Genomic DNA, 22,260 nt, shown 5'->3' on the forward strand with positions numbered 1-22,260 from the left:
ATGTCTGATTGTGGGCCTCAGCGCTCAGCGTCTACTACTAAAACGTGAAGAAAACCTGTGACTGACCAGAACGTCGGGCCTCGAGGGCTACATAGCAGGGTTGGCCCGCCCGGGGTGACGACGGGTGACGGCGGGTGATTCTCGGTACCTGGTATCGATGGATTGCTAGGTTTAAGCTTTTCCTTTTGGGGGTTTACGTTCAATATCGACAATAGTCCCCGTAGGTACCAGTAACCAGTTACCGACGAGTCACGACCGTCAACTATCGCTGGGGGCTGGTCTGTCTCAACTGGGCTACTACGTGAAAGTGTTTGGACTGGCAACTTGCTGCTGCCCCCCCTGACTGTATTACTTTACCCAGAAGACTACACGGAATCCGGATCTGAGTCATTAGCGCCCGAGAGCGACGTCCCAATAGCAAAGGAGATGAAGACAGTTTAAACCATGCTACCATTTCAAGATACAGTGCAGTTTAACCATGCTAGTGCCATTTTTCAAGGTACAGTGTCAGTGCAACTACTCCTCGGAGTCGGGTCACTCATCAACGATGGTAACATCCCTCCGGCTCGCTTCGTCTTTATACCTATGAAGATCAGATTCAGCCATTAAGGTAGAGGTGCCAGTGCTCCCAAACAACCGCAACAACAACGAAAAAGGGAGGAGTACGCACTCAATCTGAACCGTTCCAACCGAAAACCGATGTACACTCGTATTCCCATCAAGTTCAGCCAAACACAAGACGTGCAGCGCAAGCGCCCCATACTGGAACCTAAACGCGACCATCGAAAGCCCCTCTCTTTCCCGTACCGCGGCGACAACAGCATCGAACCTTTTCGCCGACCAAAACCTCAGCTTCTCCAGACGTCCACGAACTTGACTGGCGGGAGCTACTTCGTTGAAAGGGTGAATCAGCGCGTTCTCTGAGAACGCTGTGTGGACTGTCGGATTCACCAGGATGTCACTTGATGACTCGGACATCTTCTCCCTTTGCAGCATTTCCTTGTTAATGTTGCTCTCCCGGAGGTAGATTTGCGCGACGCGGAGGAAGTGGAACCGGGTTGCGTGGCGGATCCATAGATCTTCTTCCTGGACTTCTGTGTTAGCCCGGAGAATCACATTAGCAATGGGCACTTGTAACCGAGCTCCATACAGCACATACCCTTACGCTCCGAGCGGAACACGTCACATTCGAAACGATGAATGGCTAGCCAGTCCTCCGTCTGACATTCCGTGGAGCAGTAAACAACGCACAAACATCGAGAACAGGCTTTTGGCTCGGGAAGGGGTGCCGGTGTCCTGCCATGAGTTTTATCAAGGTGCTAAAAAAGAACAAGTGTCGGTAAGTTCAGATCGTTGATTATGTACACCGATAAGGATTAAAGAAAAAAAGGGAGACGAACCCGTAGATTGCAGCACATGACCGGAGGCCGCTCGAACGACTCGTGTATCCCGATGGTGCTCACGCACCTATCCCAGAATTCATGCCCGCTGAATCCAGGATCGTCTAAGCGATCGTGGAGCTGTTTGGGCACTGCACGCCCTGCGGTGACCAAAGCGGCTTTCACCCGCCGAGAGGGCAAGAAGGAGAGTACCGCGTCCAAGCACTCCGCCATGATGACTCTGACTCGTCGATCCTCCAGTGGCTCCTCCTCCAAATACAATTCCAGCACAAGACGCCACAAGCCCATGCCTAACAGCTGCACCATGATCTGAGGACCATGAAGGCGGTGGCGCTTGACCCACAAGAGAGTGAACAGCATGCTGCGGGCCAGGTGGGTCGGTGCTAGAGATGATTCCGAGCCTGCGCATCTCCTTGAACGAGGGCAAAGAACCGTGGGTACGAATCGGTGGGTTGAGCAAGTGGCCATTTTCAGCCGAGCATCGAGGGATATAAAGTCGAGAATGGTTTCAAGCAGCACAAGATGCTGCACTAGATTGTTTGGGTCGTCGTCGTTTGCCTTGAAGGTATATTCATAAACTGGACCGGGTCGGGGAGGTTGGAGAGAGGAATGTGTTGACGGCGGCTGAAGGAAGGAGGGACGATTTGGTCGAGGAGCGAAACTTCTGCTTGTCTCGTTGATGACCAAAAATTGGAGCAAGTAGAGGAATGGCCTTGTGCTGTCCATGGCGGATATTTTCTGGGAGGGTGAAGAGGATGACGGCGAGGTCGATGACGGGAGGATGAAGAGCGTAGCACAAAATCCAACCGCTCGTGAAGAGAGCTCCATAGGAAGAGGAACTTGAGCGCCCCCGTAACACGTCCCTCTACGTGCCTGCCTTCATCCTCGATGACAAGATAATGCAGCCACGAAAGAATACCATCAAGGTTCTTGACAAACATCGCCGTGCTTCGCTCCACCATAAGGCGGGTTTGAGGCTCCCGTTCATTGGAAAGCGAGTCTCCGAGGTTGCATAGCGCCTCCAATGCACAAACCGCTCGATAGACATTGTCAGCCGTGGCGCTGTCCCTGTCCCTGTCCCTGCCCTGTTTTTCAACAACCGAATCTGGCACCGGAACAGCGAGATGAACCACCAAAGCGCGAGCGCTATCCAGCAGCTTGGACTGGGGAATGGGGGAGTATATACGAAAAGAATATGATGGGATTAGGAGATTGGAATAAACGTCGTGAAAAAGAGTGGGATCACCTTCGAAAGAGTGGGATGGTGGTGGAGGGGTGGCCTCTCTCCATTTTCAGCATCTTCAACGTCATATTATCTGGAAGAAGGCGCGCAACATAATATTCCCTTCCCCAACCTTTTAACTACCCAACCCAACCTTAAACCCAACCCTAAACCCAACCCTAAACCCAACTCTAACCACCAACCCTCACCCTAACAGCTGCGCTACGCGCAGATAACTAATCCTGACTCTAACGGCCGCCCTTCAACGGGCGGCACGGAGACTGGGCGGGATTGGCGTCACAACACGACGAAAAGAGTGGGATGACGGCTGGGATCCCACTCTTATTCCCCCATCCCACTCTTTTTGGGGCAATCACACTCTTTTCAACGCAATATCATTTTGAATCTCCAATCCCATCCTATTCTTTTCGTCATCTCCCGGAATGGGGTGACGACTTGAAAAATCATGATTGCGTAAGAGAAGGTCGATCGATAAGCGGGATAGACCCTTGTTTGGCGCATTCGAGCAGCTGAGGGGTCCGTGCATCATGAGCAATTAAAAGTTTGTCCTTCTTCTACCAAGGGTTCAAAATGTCCAAGCCTCAAGCGGAGCTCACCATCGCAAAGGCTTCCTGTGTTCCGAAATCGCGGGTGGTGAAATGAGGTTGCGTTCGCGGATGACGGATGAAGGCTGTGATAGTGGCTGACATGAAAGAACGACTGAAAGAGGTTAGGTTGGGAAGAGGGGAAGAGGGGCAAGGCAAGGTTGCAGTGAAACCATCGAATGGTGTTACTTACTACATAGTTCACACGTCGAAGTGCACAGTGGTGGTGACAGCGAAGGCGGTTATTCTGAGACGTAGAAAAGCTTAACTCGCCGTCAACCCGGCCGGGGGACCGCATTAAGCTTTTAAGACCAGATGAACCGGCCGTCGGGGGACCACATCAGTAACCTAGGTATTTACTTCACGGGACATTTGAAGGCGCCGTAGAGCGCCGTAATGTGATAAAAGCGGAAAGCTAAAACCCTAGGTCCTCCGGTCGGAAAGATCAAAAATGTTTGCGGTATACCTCACTTCACACTCTCCTTCAGCCACTTGGGTGGGTTAAATCAATTGATCTACACTGGAGATGTTACTATAGCGCGTTTCAAGTTCTCAGGTTGACTGGGAAGTGCAAAACAGTAATGTTTTCTAGGAGCTTTCGGCGCTTTTCTCGGTCTACGGCCTTCAGAAGCTAGAAAAAGCGGCGGGAAGTGCCATAAGCGGCGAAGTAAATTAGCCACTCCCTGATGCACATCCACATTAAGATCAGACGCCCCAGCCTGGCTGCGGCCGAAGCTCGAGGCTGGTCTACGAGATTACCTCAGGGGCTGACGCGCCCATGCCCAAACGATATCGACTTTATACAGCTGCGAAAAGCCCATGTCTTTCCCGAAAGATCTCCTCCCAGGACCGATGTCCGATGGATTTCATCCTTCCAGCATGCTCCAGCGTCTACATAAATGTCGACTGTCCGCTGAGCGCCTGTCGCGCGCTATCTATTTGTTTGGTCCAGGTGGTCTTGTCAAACACGGTGCATCACTGGTTCCAAACCTCGTGGTTTCATTTCTTCAAGCATCCTCCTCAATCGTTCAATAATGCTACGAGTCCCCAAATCCGAGCCATGCATCAGGATTCAGGATTCAGTTCCACGCATCGCAAGCATTTGGTTCTTCGGTCATGATAGCGACATTGCATCCCAACGAGAGGTACTTTCTACAAGCACTACATACTCATTGAAATTCCTCTCCTTCTCCGTCTCACCACAACACAGCCTGCTGGTACCATGCACGCACCTCACCTCCCATTCATCATCCATCACCCATCTACATACCGTCATCCATCATCCATCCAAGTACACTTCGGATGCTCTCGCTCATGTCAAGATAAGAGAAGACAAAGTGCAAGGGAGGGCGAAGAGGGTATGATCTGATTAAAAAAACTATCCCGTATGCATCACTTTTTTTTACATGAGCTCAGACAACGCCGCAACTTCAGGTCCACCACTCTCGCGCATACCAATCTCCCAGTCTACACGCCAAAGGTGTCAGCACTCGTCACCACACGAAACGAAAAAGGGATAGGGACTTACAGCTATAAATAATAGTAACAGCCATCAAAATACCCGTTCCACTGCCAATAGCACCGCTCAAATCAGCAGCGACAGAAAGGAGACCTACAAATTCCCGTATTCCCATCAGCCTCCTCCCCACACCAACAGAAGAAACGAAGCACGCACCAAGAATAGCACCACCAAACGCAGCAGCAGTAGGAATAACCCTCTTCAACTCTTTATACATAGACCCCTCCCGATGCCCAGCCATAACCATCTGCTGATCCTTCAACTGCTTCGCAACATCCCTAGGCCCACTCCCCGAAACCTCAATCCACGTCTTCGAGAACAACGCACAAGCACTAAGCATGAACGAGATATACACAGCCGTATGGATAGGGTCCAGAATCGCCTCCTTGATCGTGTGCGGAGGGGACATGTAGTACGCGATACCAGACGTCGCGCGCAGCTGAGGGGAATCCTCCATGGGCTCCCAGACGCCCAACAAGCGCACCAAGAGGTTCTTCGGGAAGCGCGTGGCGAGCATTTGGCTGACGATGAAGACGTTGCTGGTCAGGGCGCTCTGGAGCATGATGGGCATGTTGCTGGTGTAGAAGAGCTTGACGGGGTAGGTGCCACGCTGGCCACGGAACCTGTTGGACTTGACGGGGATCTCAATGCGGAAGCCTAGCAAAACCATGAGCGCTCGTCAACCCAACTCAACGCGAGGCACGTACCCTGGAGGTAGATGACGATAGCAAAGATAACAGCCGTCGAGAACAAGTTCATAACATTGGGCAACCTCTCGCGCCAGAACGCCTCACGCAACGCACGGCCCTTATCGTTCCAAGTGAACAACAAGTGGAAGAGCGCGACGAGGGCACCCTCAAACTCGGCGCCACGTCCAATATTGACGGTGGTGGGGCTGAACGCCTTCCAGACGATCGATTCGCAAATGTTGGTCGCGATGAAGAGGTTGATGCCGGAGCCGAGACCGTAGCCTTTTTGGAGGAGCTCGTCGAGGAGGATGACGATGAGGGCGGCGACGATGAGCTGGATGATGAGCAGGAGGCAGACGCCGGCGCCGAGTTCCTTGGGGGGACCGTAGAGACCGGTGAGCACGTAGACGGTGGCCTGGCCGAGCGCGATGATCAACGCGAACACTGCATTTTTCGTCCGTTAGCGCCCAATTCCACGTATCCAATCCATAGGGAGGAGCAACTCACGTTTCTGAGCACCGCTGAAGAGGACCCTGTCGTCCTTGAGACCGAAATCGACGTCGACGAGGTTGGCACCGGCGAGGAGCTGCATGATCATTCCACTAGTGACGATTGGTGTGATACCGAGTTCCATGAGGGTTCCGCGGTTGGAGGCGAGGATGACACGCATCCAGTAGAGCGGGTCGGACGAGTCGGACGACATGATTCCATACAGAGGCACTTGCGAACAGACAAGGAAAATCAACAGCGTCACGGCCGTCCATAGCACCTTTTGGTTGAATGGAACCTGTGTGGATGGGTGAGTAACTTTGGGTTGGGCGAGACTGGCGAGGCGCGTACCTTGCGATCTGGAGAAGAAACCTCTGGAAGAATGGGCAAGAAGGGCCTGACTAGATTGAGAAACCGGACTATTCAACCCAGGAGGAGCAGGTCAACGTCATTAGTTATCGCGTCTCCATAACAAGAAACAAGTGAGGAACACTCACAGCCGCTCATGGTGACGGAAACGCCGTGGGCGGGCTACGACTCCAAATGAAAAAGAAAGGGAAAGGAAAGGGGGGAGGAGGAGAAGTTGGTAGTTGTGATATGAGCAACGACGGCCACCTCACAACTTTTCTAGACGTGGCACCGGCTTATGTAAATCCACCTGGGGTTAGGGTCACACGTCGCGCTCGCCATCGAGACACGCTGATGGGAATTCCGTCCACGCTCTTATTATTGACGCCGTCGGAAGCGCTTACTGCCAGCCAGCACGTCGTGGAACATGCTAGGCGAATGGTGTTCGGGAGGGGAGTACGTTGGTGAACACGTCGTCCTGGTGAGCCTTTCCCCTTCACTGTCTTCGCGCATGGTCAAATCGAGTGATAACCTTTCCGCATCCGGTCATAGATAAGATAAACGGAGCGGAGCTATCATTCTGGCGCCCCCACCACCTCCTATCGCATCGATACACGACAAATCGAGTGTTGAATATTCTTGCCAGCCACGAGGGCAAACTTGCTCTCGCCAATCCACTCGAACCGCGCTTGTGATAGCCATCAAAAGTAATTTAGCTCGACCCTTGGACTGATGTCACCCCTTGGCTGCGGTGGACCGTCGTTTTTGCAGCCAACAACCATGGGGACAGGTCTTTACCCATCCAAGACCCCTCCAACGTTCTTCCTCACAAACACACACACAGAATGAACACTTTCTCCACCTCCAACTCCGGATGACCCTGGCTCGTCAACTCTTCAAGAAGCGGCGACTCTCGAGCTCGACAACCTCCCAACGCCTCCTAACCGATATTAATCTCAATCTCCTTGTTCCAACTTGTGCTTGGCATCCGAAAGTTACGCCCTCCCGCCTCGTGGAGTTCTCGACTACCCTAGGATTGGGCATGGCCAGCGCTGTCACAGCGTACCGCGGAGAGACAGTAGCGCTTGTAATGATAGAATTTCTCCTCTTTCTCATACTTCTCTTCCCACTCGCCCATATTCCAGATTCCTAGTCTTCTCAAACCTCGAATCACACGCTACCCCACGCTCGCAAAGGTGCTTCGAACTCGATGTCCTAAACGGCTTTTGGTCCTTCCTCCACCGCCTCTCCCTCCATCCTCCCTCTCCAAACTACCAATCAGACGAACGCGGTCATGGATTTATTAATCAAGCCTACACACCCTGCCATTACGGGGTACTAGTATAGGTTACTTGTAACGGCATGTGTGGCGGGGTTTGGGTTGTTGAAAGCGAGCTTGGCGGAGCAGGAGGAGGAGACCGCGCCTATGTACGGCTGCTGAGTGTGTATTTGTGGCCTGGTTGTTGATTTGACGTGACGTGAGTCACCTCTAGCTCGTCGTTGAGAGGCAAGCAAGTGTTCAACGTGAAACGGACGCAGATTGTACTGGCTCGAGTTGTACGATTCAGCGAGTTCGGCCAACGTCCTACCCTACTCGAAAGAAGGTATGTTCTTACCATCCAACATCTGCGTCACCATTGGCATGATCACCTCTTCCCATCCATCTCACAACCTAATTTCAATTTGTATTCAATTTGTAAACCAGACTGGACAGCCTCCTCCGAACTACTCACAACCCTCTTCCTCCGCCTCGCGCTCTTCGTAACACGCGGGCCGGGGTGGACCAACCTCCGGGAAAGCGGGGTGTACCAACTCTGACGCCCTTCGTCCTCTCCCTCGTCTGGTCCGCTCGAGTCCTAGCCATCACACAGTCACTCGGTATGGGCTCCGGCGTAGCGGGGAGCCTCGTCGTTCTCTCGTCGTTGGTGGTGAGGGTGGAGCCGACAGTTCTGAGGGCTGTTGGGGTGGCTCACTGGTGAGGTCGTTTTGGGGGGTATGAAAGCTGTGATGGGGGACGAGGGGGCATACTAGAGCTAAGAGAAGGAGGAAGAGGCGAGGCGAATAAGGATGAGGGGGGTGTGAAGGGAAGTGACTACATACATGGAGAGGGAGGTGGAGGAAAGAAAAAGTATTCCTCGACCACCTTTCGGAGAGGCTTAAACCCACGCTGGTTGGGATAGGCTTAAACCCGTGCTGGAACAACTACACCCAGAATCCGCCGCCTAGTCCTGCTCTTTCGGTATTCTGTTGAGAAACTGGAGAGAGGGTGAATGCCCATATCGATTGAGTAAGTAACTACGAACTATTTATACACAATCGAGTAGTCTACGGATATATAGATGTAGAATTATCGAGGAAATAAGAAGATAATTAATCTCCTAAATCCGTCCGATGAATAAGCGCCCGGCACAATTACCGAGTGCCGAGCTGATTCCCAACATATTCTACACTATCTGTATGCGTCCCGCCTTCCCGCATAAGCTCTACGATCGTCTGGCGGATCCTCGATTCGGTGGGTACATGGTTTCTGTGAAATGTGCCAGAGTACTACTATAGGGATACATGGCACGATCTCCTGTGATGTGCTGCAATGTACGGACCGCGCTCGTGTCATTCTCCCTCTCGCGTCTATCAGTCTACACTGGCATGGGTCTGAGTTGCGCCTCATTTGAGCACTCGATAGGGTCCGAAGGACGCCCTTGCCCAAGCCCAAGACCCCTTCTCGTTGCTTAAGCGTCGTATACGGTATACCGCTCCACGGAATGCCAGTCGGAGCGTCAGGGTAACCTACTAGCACGCCTTGGTCCGTTTCCCAATTGTCATCCGATCCGCGGTGAACTGCACTATAACAAGTAACTAACTGCATAAATGTCTTCACGGGCCTCGTTTGCAGCAGCCCGAGAGGAAGACACCCAACGCTAAGTAACCGATTCCACTGTCCCCAGGCGCCTCGTCGCACCGATCTACCTTCAGGCCGGGGAGACCAACTTTCACGACCAAAATTTGAATGCTGCGAAGCGAGAAGCTTTCGTCGTCGAACATCAAGGATCCAGTAACCAGTCCTACAGTACATACCGCGTTCCCCGAGAATGCGCTGAATTATCCCTTCAATTGGATTGGGAGATCGTCAAGTGACCTTCGAGCAGGTGCAGGTGTTGCTGTGCGGGAGCTTGAAGGAGAACTTGGGAGGCTTTCGAATCTCTGAATCGATGGTGGCTTTTAGGGTTCCCGTATCATAGGTCTGGGGGCTCTTGCGCTGCACGTCTTGATGGAAATACGAGTGCACGTCGGTTTTTGGTTGGGTTGGCTCAGATTGAGTGCGTGTTTCTTTTCTTCTTCCCCTTGTCGTGATGATAATGGTGGAACTTCTAGACTCTAACGCGCGGATTGGTTTTGGCTTTAGGTGACAAGAAGGTGAAGCGAGCCGGAGGAGTGTGGTACCATCGTCTCGGATGTGTGGTGGTTAGGTCGGTGTAGCGGCACTTTAATTTGAAGTAAAATGTAATAATCGTCACAGTCTGCTTTCAGGTTGGGCCGAGTGACAAAAGCGCTTGGGCGCTAAAGATACGAGTCGCGAAGTCCTTTGGATTTGGTAATAAAAGCACAAAAGTTCAATTCGTAAATCATCATATCAAACACACAATACAGGACGAAACACCAGGGTCATTATACAGAATGCCAACCAGATAAGAACGACCGAATGAGCGACCTCGAGGCGTCACTTAGAACAAACCGAGGAGGAGCAGGATGAGGGTGAAGCCCAAGCCGGACAAGAGGCCGCCAACAGCCTTCAAGCTATCACCAATGACGTCGACAATCAGACAACCGTATCTTTTGCAACTCAACCATGAAGAGACACTTACAGAACAGCGAGGAGCTTGATAACACCAGCGAGAACGAGCTGCAAACCGAGGAGAAGCTTGAGCAGGGCAGCGTCAAGACCGAACTTGGGAACAAGGGGGTAGAGATGGGGCTTCTTCTTCTTCAAGTTGTCCAAGGAGTGGGCGACGTCCTGTTATCAGAGTATTGTTAGAAATCAGGTGTTCGAAAGGGCTTGTGTCAAAAAGATGATGGTTGAGAAGATTAAAGGAAGGAACGGACAGTGTAGATAACAGCGACTTCCTCAGCGACTTGCTCTTCGGTACCACCAGAACTGGAGTCGACTTTGCCACGGAGGGCCTCGAGGGAGGTCGCACCGCTGTTGATGGAGGCGCTGAGGTCCTGGAGGAGAGGCGAGAGGTTGGCCTCGGTGGCAGTGTCGCTGTTGACCAAGTTGTCTATACCACAACAACCTCGGTGAGCACACAATTCAAGGTTACCAAACTGAAAACTAACCAATTTGAGGCAAGATGCTATCGGTGCTGGCCTTCAAGGTGCCGACGATGGCGAGGACATCAGAGATATCCTCGCGCTTCTCGACGACGGCCGAGGGGGCGGCGATGGCGGCGATGGCGCCAACGGCGAAGACGGAGAACAAAGCACGAGGGAAGAACATCGCGAATAGATCGAGGAAGGCTTGAAGCTGAGAGACTGGGTGTAGCTGGCTGCAAGAGGCTGCTGCTGCTGCTTCAACCTAGTCGTTTCGAACCTGCTTTTATACCTGGAGTTCGACTTTGCTTTTTCCAAACAAATGGTCGCTACCTTCTCTCATCTACTCGTTGTGTATTGCGCCTTGCGGCGGCCGTAGCTCGTCAAGTTGGATATGACGTTCAAAGTGACGTCCTATACTACTGCTCAGCTCGTTGTGTCTACACGAAATGACCAGTTCAAAGTCATCTTTGTTGTCTTCGAAAGGGTAGCTCCAACGGTTGGGAAAGATCAAGGTATTCGCTGTAGGCTTGGTACAGCAATGGAACCGAAAGAAAGCGGCGGCCTAGAGTGTTTTGACAGCGAATCAACGACCATGGTAGGGTTCTGAGGAGTGGTGCTGTGGAAAGAAGACTGTTGTCAGAATCGTTTAACCCCCATATTCGTCATCAGCTTTCCCGGGTTTCTGGCTGACGAAGTTGTTCTTTCATAAGTTGGTGGCAGTATTGGGGGTATACATAGTAGTGTTCATTTAATGCTGTTACCTATATCCATCTGTAGCTAGCTGTACGGCGTCCTTCTAAGCTTTCCGTGCAGTTCTCGAGGTCCTACAGGCCAAACTACATACATATAACCTTCGCAAGTGATCGGTACCAGGATTTAATTAAGGACGTTTTGGGGGAATTTGATGCCATCAACTCCCTCCGGACAAATGTGGAGTCGAAGACTGTCGTTTCGCGGAACCAAAAGGCCACGTTTATCGCGAAAACCGTGTGCACTGTACATAGCATGACCGCGGATCCATTGAATTTGCCTGCCCCTCGTTGAGAGAGGGGGCTACCAAGACGAAAGGAAGCTTCCCGCCAATCTTCGCGCGGGCCGCCCTGGATCGACGTTGTTCCCATTGCTTCCTGTTATCATGATGCGGTCCGCATGCGTTAGCTACCTTCAGTGTCTCAAGCGAAGAGAACACATTAAACTCAGATGTCGAGAGTGACGTTTGAAACAATCCCTCATGTCCGACAAGAACCCTGAAGGTGAGTGTTTCGTTCCCAGTTATGCTGCCACCTTCGTTAGTATCTGCTCCACTGATGAGCATGGCGCCGTGGAAAGTCAGCAGTGACTTTTGTTCCTCAGAGCGTTGACTAAATGGCGTGCTTGGGACTCAGTGAGAGTAACGAAGTAGAGGGACGTGCGAGCGTGATCGTACTGGAGTTCAGAGTTTTCTGATAAGCCCCCCATTTCCCAGCTAAACCGTCGTCACATGGCAAGGATGAACGTGGGTGGAAAGACTAAAAGCTTCACTGACAGGTCAGTGACCACCGAATGAGGACAGGCTGGTACATGTGCGCGCAAGCCTTCCCCTTCCTTCCTACCCACCCCTTTTCGATGATCTTGGACTAAATGACATCATTACTGACCGAAAAAACGCTTAAAGCTTCACTGACAGGTAACTTGGTCCGACTTTCGAGCGGAAGCCGTGGTCAACTTTCTCATGTCAGCCTTCAGGCTAAGTTGGCTGGCTTTGAGATTTACGTTGTTGGACTACATAAACGTCGCCCAGGAATTGGGGCTCTACTTCTAGTGCTCACCTAAGGCTCACGCCCACCCCGAGGTGACTGTTCTGCTGAAGTTGGCCATGTGCTTCGAATTGCTGACTGCCAGTCACGTTCATTATTCCTTCACAAGTTCTATTGAAGAGGTGGAGGGTCACTAGCCTACAAAGCGGGCGCCGTACGTCCTCTCCTGAGTATCCCTCGTAGCCGTCTGGGGCTGGGTAGATGACCCAGAAGAATTGAATTGAGCGGTGTCATCCGCAATGCCCATTCAATCGCAGGCCGTTAGCGATTGCGTTACTTGTGTTTCAACTGTGGACGCGAAGTTCGAACATGCCGCGGATCGGCAATCATTCTCAATCAATTTGTCATCAACGGCGATAACAAACACTCCATCTCTGGTCCTCGGTCGGGGTTGGCATTTTTCTTCCCTCCACCGAACTTCCACCACTTCGTTGACCGCCATACAACGAGGGACAACGCTCTTACTGCATGGGCTTTAACATCTCAGGAATATTGGTCTACCTTCACTCAGGCGACGACGCTCTCCGGAATCGGAGCGGTATTCGGTCTGTACGCGGATTCTCAACTCGGCAAGTTCTGTGTTCTGGGCTGTATTCTATGGCGCTCTGCCTTTCAGGTGTCCTCCAGGATGCCATACACGCTCTCCATTATAGGTCCCAATCTACTAAGGGCCATTGTCCCAAGTGCTCGTTTCGGCGTGTGGTGCGAGTCGGCGCTCACCTGGATTGGCCTACATCGTCACGTTGCATTCTTGTGGGTCCCTCTTACGCTCTATGCCGTTAGAAGTTCTTCAAATGCTTTGTCGCGTGTACACTCGGTGGACCCATCTTCTTCTTGTCCGCCTACATCGGGACCAGATACCCGCAACTCTAAACTAAACCTGGACGGAAGTTCCCACTGGCAGAAGCCGCGAAACCTGCTCTATGAGTGTCTTGAACCGTCGATGCTTAGACCCACGTCTCGGAAGGGGTATCCCCAGCTCGATCCTGAGATGAACCTTCGTCGTTTAGGTTCGTTGTCAGCGGAAAGGAACTGTGTGCACATGTACAAGAGAAGTCTTTTTGTTCCCGTCAGAAGCATTGAATTCTAGGAACGCACTGGTACACACAATCGATGGAGTCAGGTAATTAACAGGTTCCGATTAACCTAATCCATTCAATAGAGCAGGTATATAGACGGGAGAAGCTTCTCGTTATTCGACAGAAGGACGGATTCTTCCCCTCCCCCTTCCCTCTCCCCACTCCCGTTACGACTTGTCACGCCCCAAGAACTGAAAGATGTCAGTTGCATTTGTTCCTAACTATGGAAGGTTGTATGGACCTCAGCTCATTGCTTTGGTCATCACCTCTGCGTGAGTATTCTTCGAGGTATCGATTACGTCGACGTTTCACTGATGTCGAAACTCGTTAGTCTCTGGGGTGTTGGAGCTGTGAGTACCGCTGGGACTAATTCTCTCAGACATTGGCGATCTAACACGCAATCCACAGCTCATGACCCTCCATTACTTCCGGACGAAGGCTGAACGGGATCCCCTTTATTATCGGGTCTTCATTGGGCTGATAACGTGAGCTCAGTCCAGATATCGAAGCTCCGTCGGAAGACTGACAGGATGTTCCTTATTCCTATAGGATCGCTGCCACGATTCAAATCTGCTTCACTGGTTATCAGAGTTATCATGACTTTATCGACGAGTACGATAATACGAGCTTGTTTGGTGATATCGTCTTGTGGGTATTTTCATTGGAACATGTATTTGCTGTTAAACTCACAGGAATCTCAAGCTCTATTCCCGGTCGCTACCTCTGCGTCGTGAGTTCGCCGAGATTACATCCTGCGAACTGTATTAATGGCACGCCCAGTACATCACGACTTTCCTCGCTCAAATGTAAGTGCACAAGCTATCGCCCAATGGTCTGAAGTTGACAACGCCCCTGGATAGTTTCTTCACTGTTCGAATCTTCACCCGTACGTCACAGCGAGTGCTGCGATTCAACCCAGTCGGCGTGACGTTTATCTCACAGTTACGCATCACCTCAAGTCACCCCTTCGATGGGCCACAGTACCGGTTGTACGTTCATTTCTCGGGTCTTTTCGGGACGCCTGCTGAAAGCCTGTTCCATGTTCCAGCTCGCTCTTGCCTTGTTGCAGTTCAGTGAGTAATGTCTTGAATCGACTGATCGATTATCCTGATAACGTTTCCTCTTAGTTGCTGGATGCAGTACGTATCGTGATTTTTGGTTACAGTATCAGGCGCTGAGCGTCAAATGATTTCTCCTCGTCGCTAGTCCAAGTCCACCTCCAGTAAGTGCCAAACCTCTCTGCTCGTAGTCTCATTTTCGATCGTTGATTCTGTTTCCTAGGGTCATCAGCAAGGACTTCCAAGAGCTCGGTTCCCGTGCGAGCCTCAACAAGGTGTGTGCTGCGCTGGAACTCTGTGAATGCCTCAGAGGAGCTGAACAGATGCGACGTATAAAAGCCCATTACAGCTGTTCAGGGCGCTGCAACCGCTGCATGTGATGTCGTCATCACACTCACTCTATGCGCGATCTATCTGAAATATAGCCAGGTTTCTGCACGGTGAGTGTCGTCGCTCGCTTCGTTTCGATTGTCCCTAAGTCCTTACGTTTGTTTTAGCGTGTTCACATTCTTTGAGAAGATCATTATCTTCGCCTTGAACCGCGCTGCCGCAACTACTTTGTGCGCTATTTTGAGCGTTTCTCTGGTACGTCTTCCTATACTGGCCTGATCGCTCGCGTTGACGCGTGTCTTTTAGTACTACACTCAAAATGGAACCTATCGATTGTAAGTACAAGCTGTCGGCTCAGCGAATTCAGAATATCTAAGCGACTTTTTCAGCATCATCCCTTGCTTGATGACCGGCCCTCGTACGTTCCAGATGTTAGCCAGCGCTGGCACAGAAACTGACCACGCCATTCATAGTGTACTTCATTTCCGCAGTGAGCGTGCTGCTGACGGACGAGTCTCTTCGTGGTGAGACCGACAAGGAAGAGTCCATCGATGAGAAGGGTCTGACCGTATGTCTTCCTCTAATGAATTCCGCCGTACTCCAAGCTGACCCAGTACTGCAGAAGGAGACACAGTCTGAGAGGAGCGTTTAAGTGCTTTTTGGATTTTCTCCTTTTGCGTCTTTCCGATCCTTCTGTACATTCCGCATGGGCCACTTCTCGAAATTGCACATCAGAAGCGACATCCGGGCTCTATGTAAATACTAGTTATGTATCGAAGTTTAAACTTCCAATTGGCCTTCGTTAGGTCCAGACGTTTGCTCGCCGTGCAAGTAGAGTCCAGTATGGTCTGTCGTTGTATGTCGGAACTCCAGTGGACGTGAAAATGCCGCTGCGGCCTTTTCCCGGTCGTAAGTTGTAGTCCAGGACCTTCCAGTTGTCACTCGAAAGATGATCATTTGGGGTGAGAGTGCCTATTAGATGGTGGGTGATTAACGTTGTCTGGCGTGCCAATTGAAGCGAAGACTCACGCAGAACGAGTAATAGAGCATGGCGAACACAGTCTCAAACGCATAAGCAACAGTGACCTGATGATACAACGTCTCCCATCGATACATAAGTAGCACCATCAATGAGAACAGAATCCCGAAAACTGTCACGGGGGTGGCGGATTCGATCACAATTGCGATTATCCCGGAGTAGACACGGGTATCATTACCTGGCATCGCTCTCTCGATGTCTCTTCGAGCGCGAGTCAGGCGCACGACGATCAAGACAGTTACCATGATGTTCATGGCGACGCTTACAAGGGTCCAGGCACTCGTTGGAACCCTTGAGATGAAGCGCGACCAAGGGTAGACGTTCAAGATCCCCAGAGCTATCAGTGCATTTAGTATTTGTCAAGTCGCCGAGTGAAGATCTCTTACCGACTGAGGCAAGGAAAGTCAGGACGGGGAGAACCATCACCCACAGTCGATCCCTCCAAAGGACGAAACATCTGTACAACTGGTGAAATATCGTGAATAGTAACACTCGAAGACACAGAAGGTTCTTACCATCAAACAATCGCCAATGGCAATATAGACGAGCAACGACGTCGATATGGCGTATTGGAACCAGTTTGAATTGGCGTTATATCTCCTCCACTGCACCACGTAGTCACTCCCTGTCGGTCCCGCGTCGAAGAGTGTCTGGAAGTTAACATATGAGTCTAGGATCGCCGTGAAAGACGATGTTGCCCATATAATGAAACTTATTGCGACGAACGGCACCCGACCTTTCCTGAGGGATTTCGGCGTCTCGAGGAAGGTGGAGAGTCCGTAAAGGCACATGAAAAGTTGTATACCTGCATTGGTTCGGGTGTTGAGATTCCCTCCTTTTCATGCTATAGAAGTAGCTCTTGAAGACGCGTACCGACGTCCATGAAGGTGAGGGTGACATTGGCATAGACAGATCTAGCCACAACAGTTCCGTAGAGGTCGATCTCTGCTTGGGAGGGGCCTGTCGACATTGTAGTCGCGATGAGAGTTCGTTGTTCTTCCTTGACTTGAAGATCCCAGTTGGGATCACATCTTCATGTAGGACCTGCATTCTTTGCTTTAATAGACCTTTCGTTACATTTCCATACAACCTATTTGTGAGATGAGAGGTCCGTACAGTGTATTTTGAGAGGAGCTTCTGATGAGGATACAGCGGCCATCCACCCATTGCGACCCTTTGCCCTAGTTAAAGAGACGCAGCTCCACATAAAGAAGAACATGTACGCCACCGTACAGGCAGAAACGTCTGCTTCTTCGAGACTGCACAACCCTTTGTGCTAATATTAGGGACTGCATTGAGCGCCCGCTGCACTGGTTCATACCTTCTAGATGATTATCTCATGTCGACCATCCGACGCCCGCGCATGTCCAATGACCTTTTCACCCTGTTCGATCTGTTGCTGTAAGTTTCTATAATCGAATTCACCGCTGGAAGATGGCTGTATCCAAAGAGCCACTCCTGGACTTACTTAGCCTCTTAATTAAGGCTACTATCAGCAGAGGCGCACCGCCATTCACACCTTGTGCTCTTGCTGGTACCTTCCAGTCGCCGAAGAGATGATCGCAGTCCTTGCTAATATCTTGAGAACTATAACGACCGACCGAAAGGGTGTCGAGACACGATCGACTTCAACGTTCAGGACAGAAAGGACAGATGAGCAAACGACCGGACTGAAAACGGGGAAGTTTAGCGACAGAAATTGGCGAGTTCAAACTCCGATTCGATTTCCCCTGATGCAGCTCAGTCGTGGCGGTCCCCTGTCTTTGCACCGCTCTTTGATCACGACTAGCGACTGCAAGACTTTTTGTCTTTCTCCAAGGTAAGTGAGCACTTGAGATGCTTTGATAAGCTGACAGTAACCTCTGTATAATGCTACGACTTGACAACAGAATTTATTTACTTCATTCGTTCAATCCGCCATCCGGAGGCGTCTGGGGATCTGTACCACATGTTCAGCCCTCTTTCATGAAGAAAATGCTGATGTCAGTAGCAAGGTACCCAAAGGCGTTATACCAGACGAGGTGAACTGAAAACCCTTGACGGGACAGAAGAACTTGCCCTTACTAGGTTCATCTGACAGGGGAAGCGATTTCCGCAATTATCTTGTGACCATGTCCGCTACGACTTCGCTTGCTTCGGTCGAGGTGTCGATCAGGGGCCGATCGTTGCAGTCACAAACGGAACGGGGAGGTCATCGAGGTCGTGGTAGAGGGAGAGGTGGACCAGGCCTTTCTGCCTCATTGGACACTGCCGACGCACCTCCGAATAGTTCAGCGACTACCGTAAACCGTGGTCATTGGGGCTGGAGAGGTCGCGGACGAGGAAGAGGAAGGGGTGGAGGCGGATCTGGTTCGGAAAGAAATATGCCCAGGCCAACACACTGTGCGCTTCAGAATTCGTTTCTGCTTCCCATTGCCCAGTCCCGCTGACGCGATGGATCGATGTAGTTCTCGCTCTCCCTCTGGTACGATGAACCCGTTTCCTTGTATATCGCACCTGTTGAGACCCGCCTAGCAACACCATTCGACTTTGCGGACTCGAGTCGCCAACTTCCAATCCGCTCTTCTTGAGCATGCTCCGCCCATCACAGGATTGGACAACACGATCGTCATTGATCCTCGCCGCCTACATTTGACTCTTGGAGTCATGGCTCTTGAGACCGGTGATTCTCCTGGCTCTGTAGGCCCGTCTCTCTTCGCACCAACTTCACCCACTGATATCTCACTATAGGGCGAACCACAAGAAACTCAACCTGCGAGAACCGTAGAGACAGCACTTGATCTGCTCCGCTCGCTAAAGCCCCGTATCTCCGAATTACTGTCAGAGAATGGCGGAGGCAGTAGGCTGAAGGTCCCACTGGAACTCCTTGATGTGTTCCCGCCTGGCGCTATGACAGGGGCGAACGTTCTCTATCTTGGACCGGACATGACGGGGATCGACGATGGAGATCGTCCCGGGCCATCGCGGACATCCTTTCCTACAGGCTCGACTGATGAAAAGTATCATTGGAAGCAGCGATTATGGAAGGTATCAGGTACGCAGGGAGGCCTTTGATCATCCGCTTGTCCACCTGAGCACTAACGTCGATTCGGTTTGACTGTTGACAGATTTCATCCATCAAGAGTTCAAGAAAGCGGGATACATCACTGAGCGACGACCGCTCAAATTGCACTGTACCATACTCAATACAAGCCATCGGAAACCCCACCGCAGAATTCCATTTTCTTATGACGATATCCTTAGCTCGAACGCTTGTAACCTGATCGGTGAGTGTTGGGTGTCGATGGACGAGGCCTGATCCTGATCTGTGCATGTAGCGACGAGCCGAAGTGAACAGATGGGACCAGGACAATCGCAGAACAAAGCAGAAGGGTCTATAAATAGTCAAATTGAAAGTGCTGAATTGAACCCCGGGAGAAGCAGACGTGGTTCGAGCGCTCTCCCAGTGACTGTGGGCGTCTATGATGTGAATGACGTCCAACTGTGGGTCATGGGAAGTCGTGGGCCCAACAACGAGTATGTCAGCTTGGGGGGAATTCGCCTGGAATAGGTTCGTTTCTTTTTTGGAAGAATGATTTTCTTGTACTGATATCACCAAACATCAGTCTATCATTCGATTGGTACCCGTGATGAACAGAGAGCAGTAGCAGACCTGGAAATCCTTGTTGTTGAATAGCCGTGCTACCTGGTTTGTTCTGAGTATCAGCTTCGCTGGACGGTTAGCATGGTATTACCTCTAGTGAAGTGAGATCTTGCTCGCCTGATATACTATCTCCAACGTTGTCAGGTCTTGGTACTGCTCAGGTGGAGAGAGCATGGCCTGGACCTGGTCCCCGCGAGAAGCCATCATACCTTCTCTGCTTGGTGTTCCTCTCTTTTCATTGGGGCGTCAGAAGGTCTACTATCGGGAATTCGGAACCTGTTGAAATCGATATCAAGGTCGGTCATGAAACGAATTATGTCTCGGCTGCTCGCAGCGAGTGCATTCATCTATTACATACATGAATTAATTGTTGTAGCGCCCTTCGCCGTTCTTCAAAGAGGTAGGAATATTCCTCGATTGATAGGACTTCCGCCGAGCATTGCTCTATCGGGCTAACATGGTGATTCAGTTCTACCTTTAGAACATGATTCAATGGGCTATGGGCCGGAACCGTGAAGGCATTTATTCCTTTTGCTTATTCTAGTCCCGCGCTAGGAGGAAGACGGAACTTAGGGCGGCGGGAGCGACAATGTTGCCTTAACATTGGACTCCTGGAGAGTAGTAAGTACTGGGTACTGAAGGGCTTTCAAGGCACTTGCACCGCGGAGACTGACCTTTATACGCATACCGAGATTTGAGGTAGGGAAGTCGTCAGACTGATTGGCCGGTAGCTAGGTACATGAAACAGCTCCCCGTGCCGTTCATCAGGACATCTCTACCGTGGTGACCGACCTGATATCAGCCGGAATTGAATTGATAACCGCGCGACGCTTCCAGACCAAGTTTGAGTTTCTTCCAAAAAAGCGCAACTTTGTATTCTACAACACCATTTTCAGGGGGGTGAAGTCCTCCAATGCCTCCTTGCTACCGTTCGACAGGTCCTTGGTTGCCTGCTGTACCAATTGTACGATACCGACTCGGAGACCCGAGGCAAGTCACTATCCCCGCCGTGTTCTTCTTTGATCAAATCGCCCACTCGATCGCAATCATCCCTCGTTTCATCCGTTTCAGAATGGCAACAATTTTCCAAATCATAGCCTTTCCTTCCCCATGCCCCGAAAATTCTGAAACACATTCGTGTATTCGCGAGGGGGGCACGTTGGCCCTGACAAGACCCCACACATACATATGCGCATGCGTTCGTATGATTGATACCTCCTCCCTCGAGTTCTTGCCGCGGACGGCCGCTCGAGGTTTCTGCATGCCAATCTTCAAATTTTTCTCGTTCTCCCTTCCTCCCACTTGTGATAGGTAAGAAGGTTCCACCGCTTTGGCCTCACACAACACAAACAGCCACCATTTCTCCGGAAGTCCGCAGAACGAAAGGTGCCGGAGCGAGTGTCCCTCCACACCCACGCATTCATTACACCCATGAGGAGAAAGGAATGAGATGAAAAGTTTGCGCCCGGGCAAGATGGCATTTATTCAGAAAGGGCGTAACCTCCGGTCAATTCGTCGTGATCATGACCTAACTTAAAATTCCATCGTATCGTTATTCGTTCCCCTTTGCTCTCGTGTTCTCATTCTCTTTCCTATTCTTCCACCTCTCATTCTTCCCTTCCTGGTTCCCCCTTGATCCTGGGCTCCATCCCATCTTTGACCTACTAACCGGGTCATCCTTCGAACGCGGTATCAGTTCCTGTTCTGGGATCGTCGCAACCCACTATCCTTCTTTCGGCTCATACTCCACAACACATTGCTTTTGTTTTGTGTTTCTATAGGGAAGGCGCTTGAGCACTAGGGTGAACGGGATCCTATATCAAGGCTAGATTGAAGCATAAGAACGAACAGTGATATCGACTCTCACCCTCTGCAAATCCCTTGTACCACTGGGACTGTCGTCCGAAGACAAGATCACCGACTTTGGTATGGCCGATTTGATTGGGAGAAAGCTGGTCGTCGTGGGCGACTGTGGCGTCGGGAAAGTACGTCCGTCGCTGAGGACGAGGAATTTTAAACTGATGAGGATTTGTAGACGTGTTTACTAGCCGTATACGCCAAAGGCAAATTCCCGACGGTACGGAGTTTTACTTACTGGATGCTCAAAGAGACGAGCTACTGAGACGCCCGCGGCGCAGAAATCAGTCCCGACGATGTACGACAACTATATTATGGAGTTGGAGGTCGACGGAGCCGGTGTGGAGTTGGGCCTCTGGGACACGCCAGGAAATGGAGATTATGATCGTCTACGCCCGCTGATCTATCCCAAAGCCCACGTCATCCTACTGTGCTTCGCCATCGACTCCCCTAATTCATTGGCCAATGCTCAGTCGAAGGTAAGCGGCTCTGGAATGTGAATTTTAAATGTAGTGGACAGCGGGCTCACCTGGAAGATTCATATGGATAGTGGATGCCCGAGGTTCGACATCACTGCCCCGAGGTACCCGTGGTCTTGGTAGGGTGCAAGAACGACTTGAGAGACGGGGCGGGCGGGCCTGCAACGGTGCACGTCTCGTCAGATCAGGCAAGTAAAGACGTTCTTTAAAGAATAGTTTTACTGACCTTGGCACCATCTTCAGGGGAAAGAAGCTGCGGAAGCCATCGGCGCTGTGAAGTATCTTCAGTGTTCAGCGAAGGGCGCGAAGGGAGTCAGAGAGCTGTTCCAATATGCGGCCAAGGTGTCGCTCCAACCGCCGAAGAAGAACAAGAAGGACTGTTCTATCCAATAGATA

At 51.2% G+C, this 22,260-nt stretch overlaps 10 protein-coding genes across 10 annotated transcripts; 3 read left to right on the forward strand and 7 right to left on the reverse strand.

Annotated features, from left to right (window-relative positions):
* Nucleotides 1-534: 534 nt before the first annotated feature.
* On the reverse strand, nucleotides 535-2,228 carry CC1G_03156 (hypothetical protein; the record flags this gene model as incomplete). The annotated part of the gene is made up of 4 exons (XM_001840875.2): nucleotides 535-583; nucleotides 671-1,094; nucleotides 1,160-1,319; nucleotides 1,401-2,228. 4 exons carry the CDS (start codon nucleotides 2,226-2,228, stop codon nucleotides 535-537), a joined length of 1,461 nt encoding a protein of 486 aa, XP_001840927.2.
* Nucleotides 2,229-4,608: 2,380 nt separating this feature from the next.
* Nucleotides 4,609-6,506, reverse strand: CC1G_03157 (protein transporter). The gene is made up of 7 exons (XM_001840876.2): nucleotides 6,422-6,506; nucleotides 6,276-6,343; nucleotides 5,943-6,222; nucleotides 5,454-5,879; nucleotides 4,903-5,403; nucleotides 4,756-4,839; nucleotides 4,609-4,694 (listed from the first exon to the last, which is right to left on the reverse strand). The coding sequence occupies exons 1-7, from the start codon at nucleotides 6,429-6,431 to the stop codon at nucleotides 4,630-4,632; spliced, it is 1,434 nt and encodes a 477-aa protein (XP_001840928.2). The 5' UTR covers nucleotides 6,432-6,506; the 3' UTR covers nucleotides 4,609-4,629.
* Nucleotides 6,507-7,937: 1,431 nt separating this feature from the next.
* CC1G_15094 (hypothetical protein) lies at nucleotides 7,938-8,713 on the reverse strand (the record flags this gene model as incomplete). The annotated part of the gene is made up of 3 exons (XM_002910714.1): nucleotides 7,938-7,944; nucleotides 8,006-8,228; nucleotides 8,689-8,713. 3 exons carry the CDS (start codon nucleotides 8,711-8,713, stop codon nucleotides 7,938-7,940), a joined length of 255 nt encoding a protein of 84 aa, XP_002910760.1.
* A 1,147-nt stretch (nucleotides 8,714-9,860) lies between these two features.
* Nucleotides 9,861-10,811, reverse strand: CC1G_03158 (hypothetical protein). Its single transcript, XM_001840877.2, has 4 exons — nucleotides 10,608-10,811; nucleotides 10,374-10,549; nucleotides 10,136-10,284; nucleotides 9,861-10,067 (listed from the first exon to the last, which is right to left on the reverse strand). Exons 1-4 carry the CDS (start codon nucleotides 10,765-10,767, stop codon nucleotides 9,995-9,997), a joined length of 558 nt encoding a protein of 185 aa, XP_001840929.1. The 5' UTR covers nucleotides 10,768-10,811; the 3' UTR covers nucleotides 9,861-9,994.
* Nucleotides 10,812-11,166: 355 nt separating this feature from the next.
* Nucleotides 11,167-12,474, reverse strand: CC1G_03159 (hypothetical protein; the record flags this gene model as incomplete). The annotated part of the gene is made up of 5 exons (XM_001840878.2): nucleotides 11,167-11,199; nucleotides 11,435-11,710; nucleotides 11,746-11,887; nucleotides 12,180-12,199; nucleotides 12,403-12,474. 5 exons carry the CDS (start codon nucleotides 12,472-12,474, stop codon nucleotides 11,167-11,169), a joined length of 543 nt encoding a protein of 180 aa, XP_001840930.2.
* Nucleotides 12,475-13,656: 1,182 nt separating this feature from the next.
* CC1G_03160 (hypothetical protein) lies at nucleotides 13,657-15,498 on the forward strand (the record flags this gene model as incomplete). The annotated part of the gene is made up of 18 exons (XM_001840879.2): nucleotides 13,657-13,730; nucleotides 13,790-13,808; nucleotides 13,867-13,943; nucleotides 14,008-14,106; nucleotides 14,161-14,188; nucleotides 14,239-14,264; nucleotides 14,319-14,344; nucleotides 14,401-14,447; nucleotides 14,507-14,531; nucleotides 14,586-14,597; nucleotides 14,665-14,680; nucleotides 14,740-14,791; nucleotides 14,856-14,956; nucleotides 15,014-15,101; nucleotides 15,153-15,181; nucleotides 15,236-15,264; nucleotides 15,320-15,414; nucleotides 15,469-15,498. 18 exons carry the CDS (start codon nucleotides 13,657-13,659, stop codon nucleotides 15,496-15,498), a joined length of 873 nt encoding a protein of 290 aa, XP_001840931.2.
* A 128-nt stretch (nucleotides 15,499-15,626) lies between these two features.
* On the reverse strand, nucleotides 15,627-16,855 carry CC1G_03161 (hypothetical protein; the record flags this gene model as incomplete). Its single annotated transcript, XM_001840880.2, has 5 exons — nucleotides 15,627-15,818; nucleotides 15,876-16,222; nucleotides 16,272-16,350; nucleotides 16,401-16,690; nucleotides 16,759-16,855. 5 exons carry the CDS (start codon nucleotides 16,853-16,855, stop codon nucleotides 15,627-15,629), a joined length of 1,005 nt encoding a protein of 334 aa, XP_001840932.2.
* A 369-nt stretch (nucleotides 16,856-17,224) lies between these two features.
* On the forward strand, nucleotides 17,225-19,811 carry CC1G_03162 (hypothetical protein; the record flags this gene model as incomplete). Its single annotated transcript, XM_001840881.2, has 9 exons — nucleotides 17,225-17,286; nucleotides 17,675-17,704; nucleotides 17,873-17,906; nucleotides 18,155-18,349; nucleotides 18,400-18,564; nucleotides 18,616-18,919; nucleotides 18,993-19,151; nucleotides 19,203-19,401; nucleotides 19,673-19,811. The coding sequence occupies 9 exons, from the start codon at nucleotides 17,225-17,227 to the stop codon at nucleotides 19,809-19,811; spliced, it is 1,287 nt and encodes a 428-aa protein (XP_001840933.2).
* Nucleotides 19,812-20,551: 740 nt separating this feature from the next.
* CC1G_15095 (hypothetical protein) lies at nucleotides 20,552-20,952 on the reverse strand (the record flags this gene model as incomplete). Its single annotated transcript, XM_002910715.1, has 2 exons — nucleotides 20,552-20,829; nucleotides 20,880-20,952. 2 exons carry the CDS (start codon nucleotides 20,950-20,952, stop codon nucleotides 20,552-20,554), a joined length of 351 nt encoding a protein of 116 aa, XP_002910761.1.
* Nucleotides 20,953-21,456: 504 nt separating this feature from the next.
* CC1G_03163 (Rho1 GTPase) lies at nucleotides 21,457-22,257 on the forward strand (the record flags this gene model as incomplete). The annotated part of the gene is made up of 4 exons (XM_001840882.2): nucleotides 21,457-21,513; nucleotides 21,577-21,864; nucleotides 21,936-21,983; nucleotides 22,108-22,257. 4 exons carry the CDS (start codon nucleotides 21,457-21,459, stop codon nucleotides 22,255-22,257), a joined length of 543 nt encoding a protein of 180 aa, XP_001840934.2.
* Between the last annotated feature and the right edge of the window lie 3 nt (nucleotides 22,258-22,260).

This window comes from Coprinopsis cinerea (genome assembly GCF_000182895.1).
Source record: "Coprinopsis cinerea okayama7#130 chromosome 8 map unlocalized cont3.8, whole genome shotgun sequence".
In the NCBI taxonomy this organism is placed as follows: Eukaryota; Fungi; Basidiomycota; class Agaricomycetes; order Agaricales; family Psathyrellaceae; genus Coprinopsis; species Coprinopsis cinerea.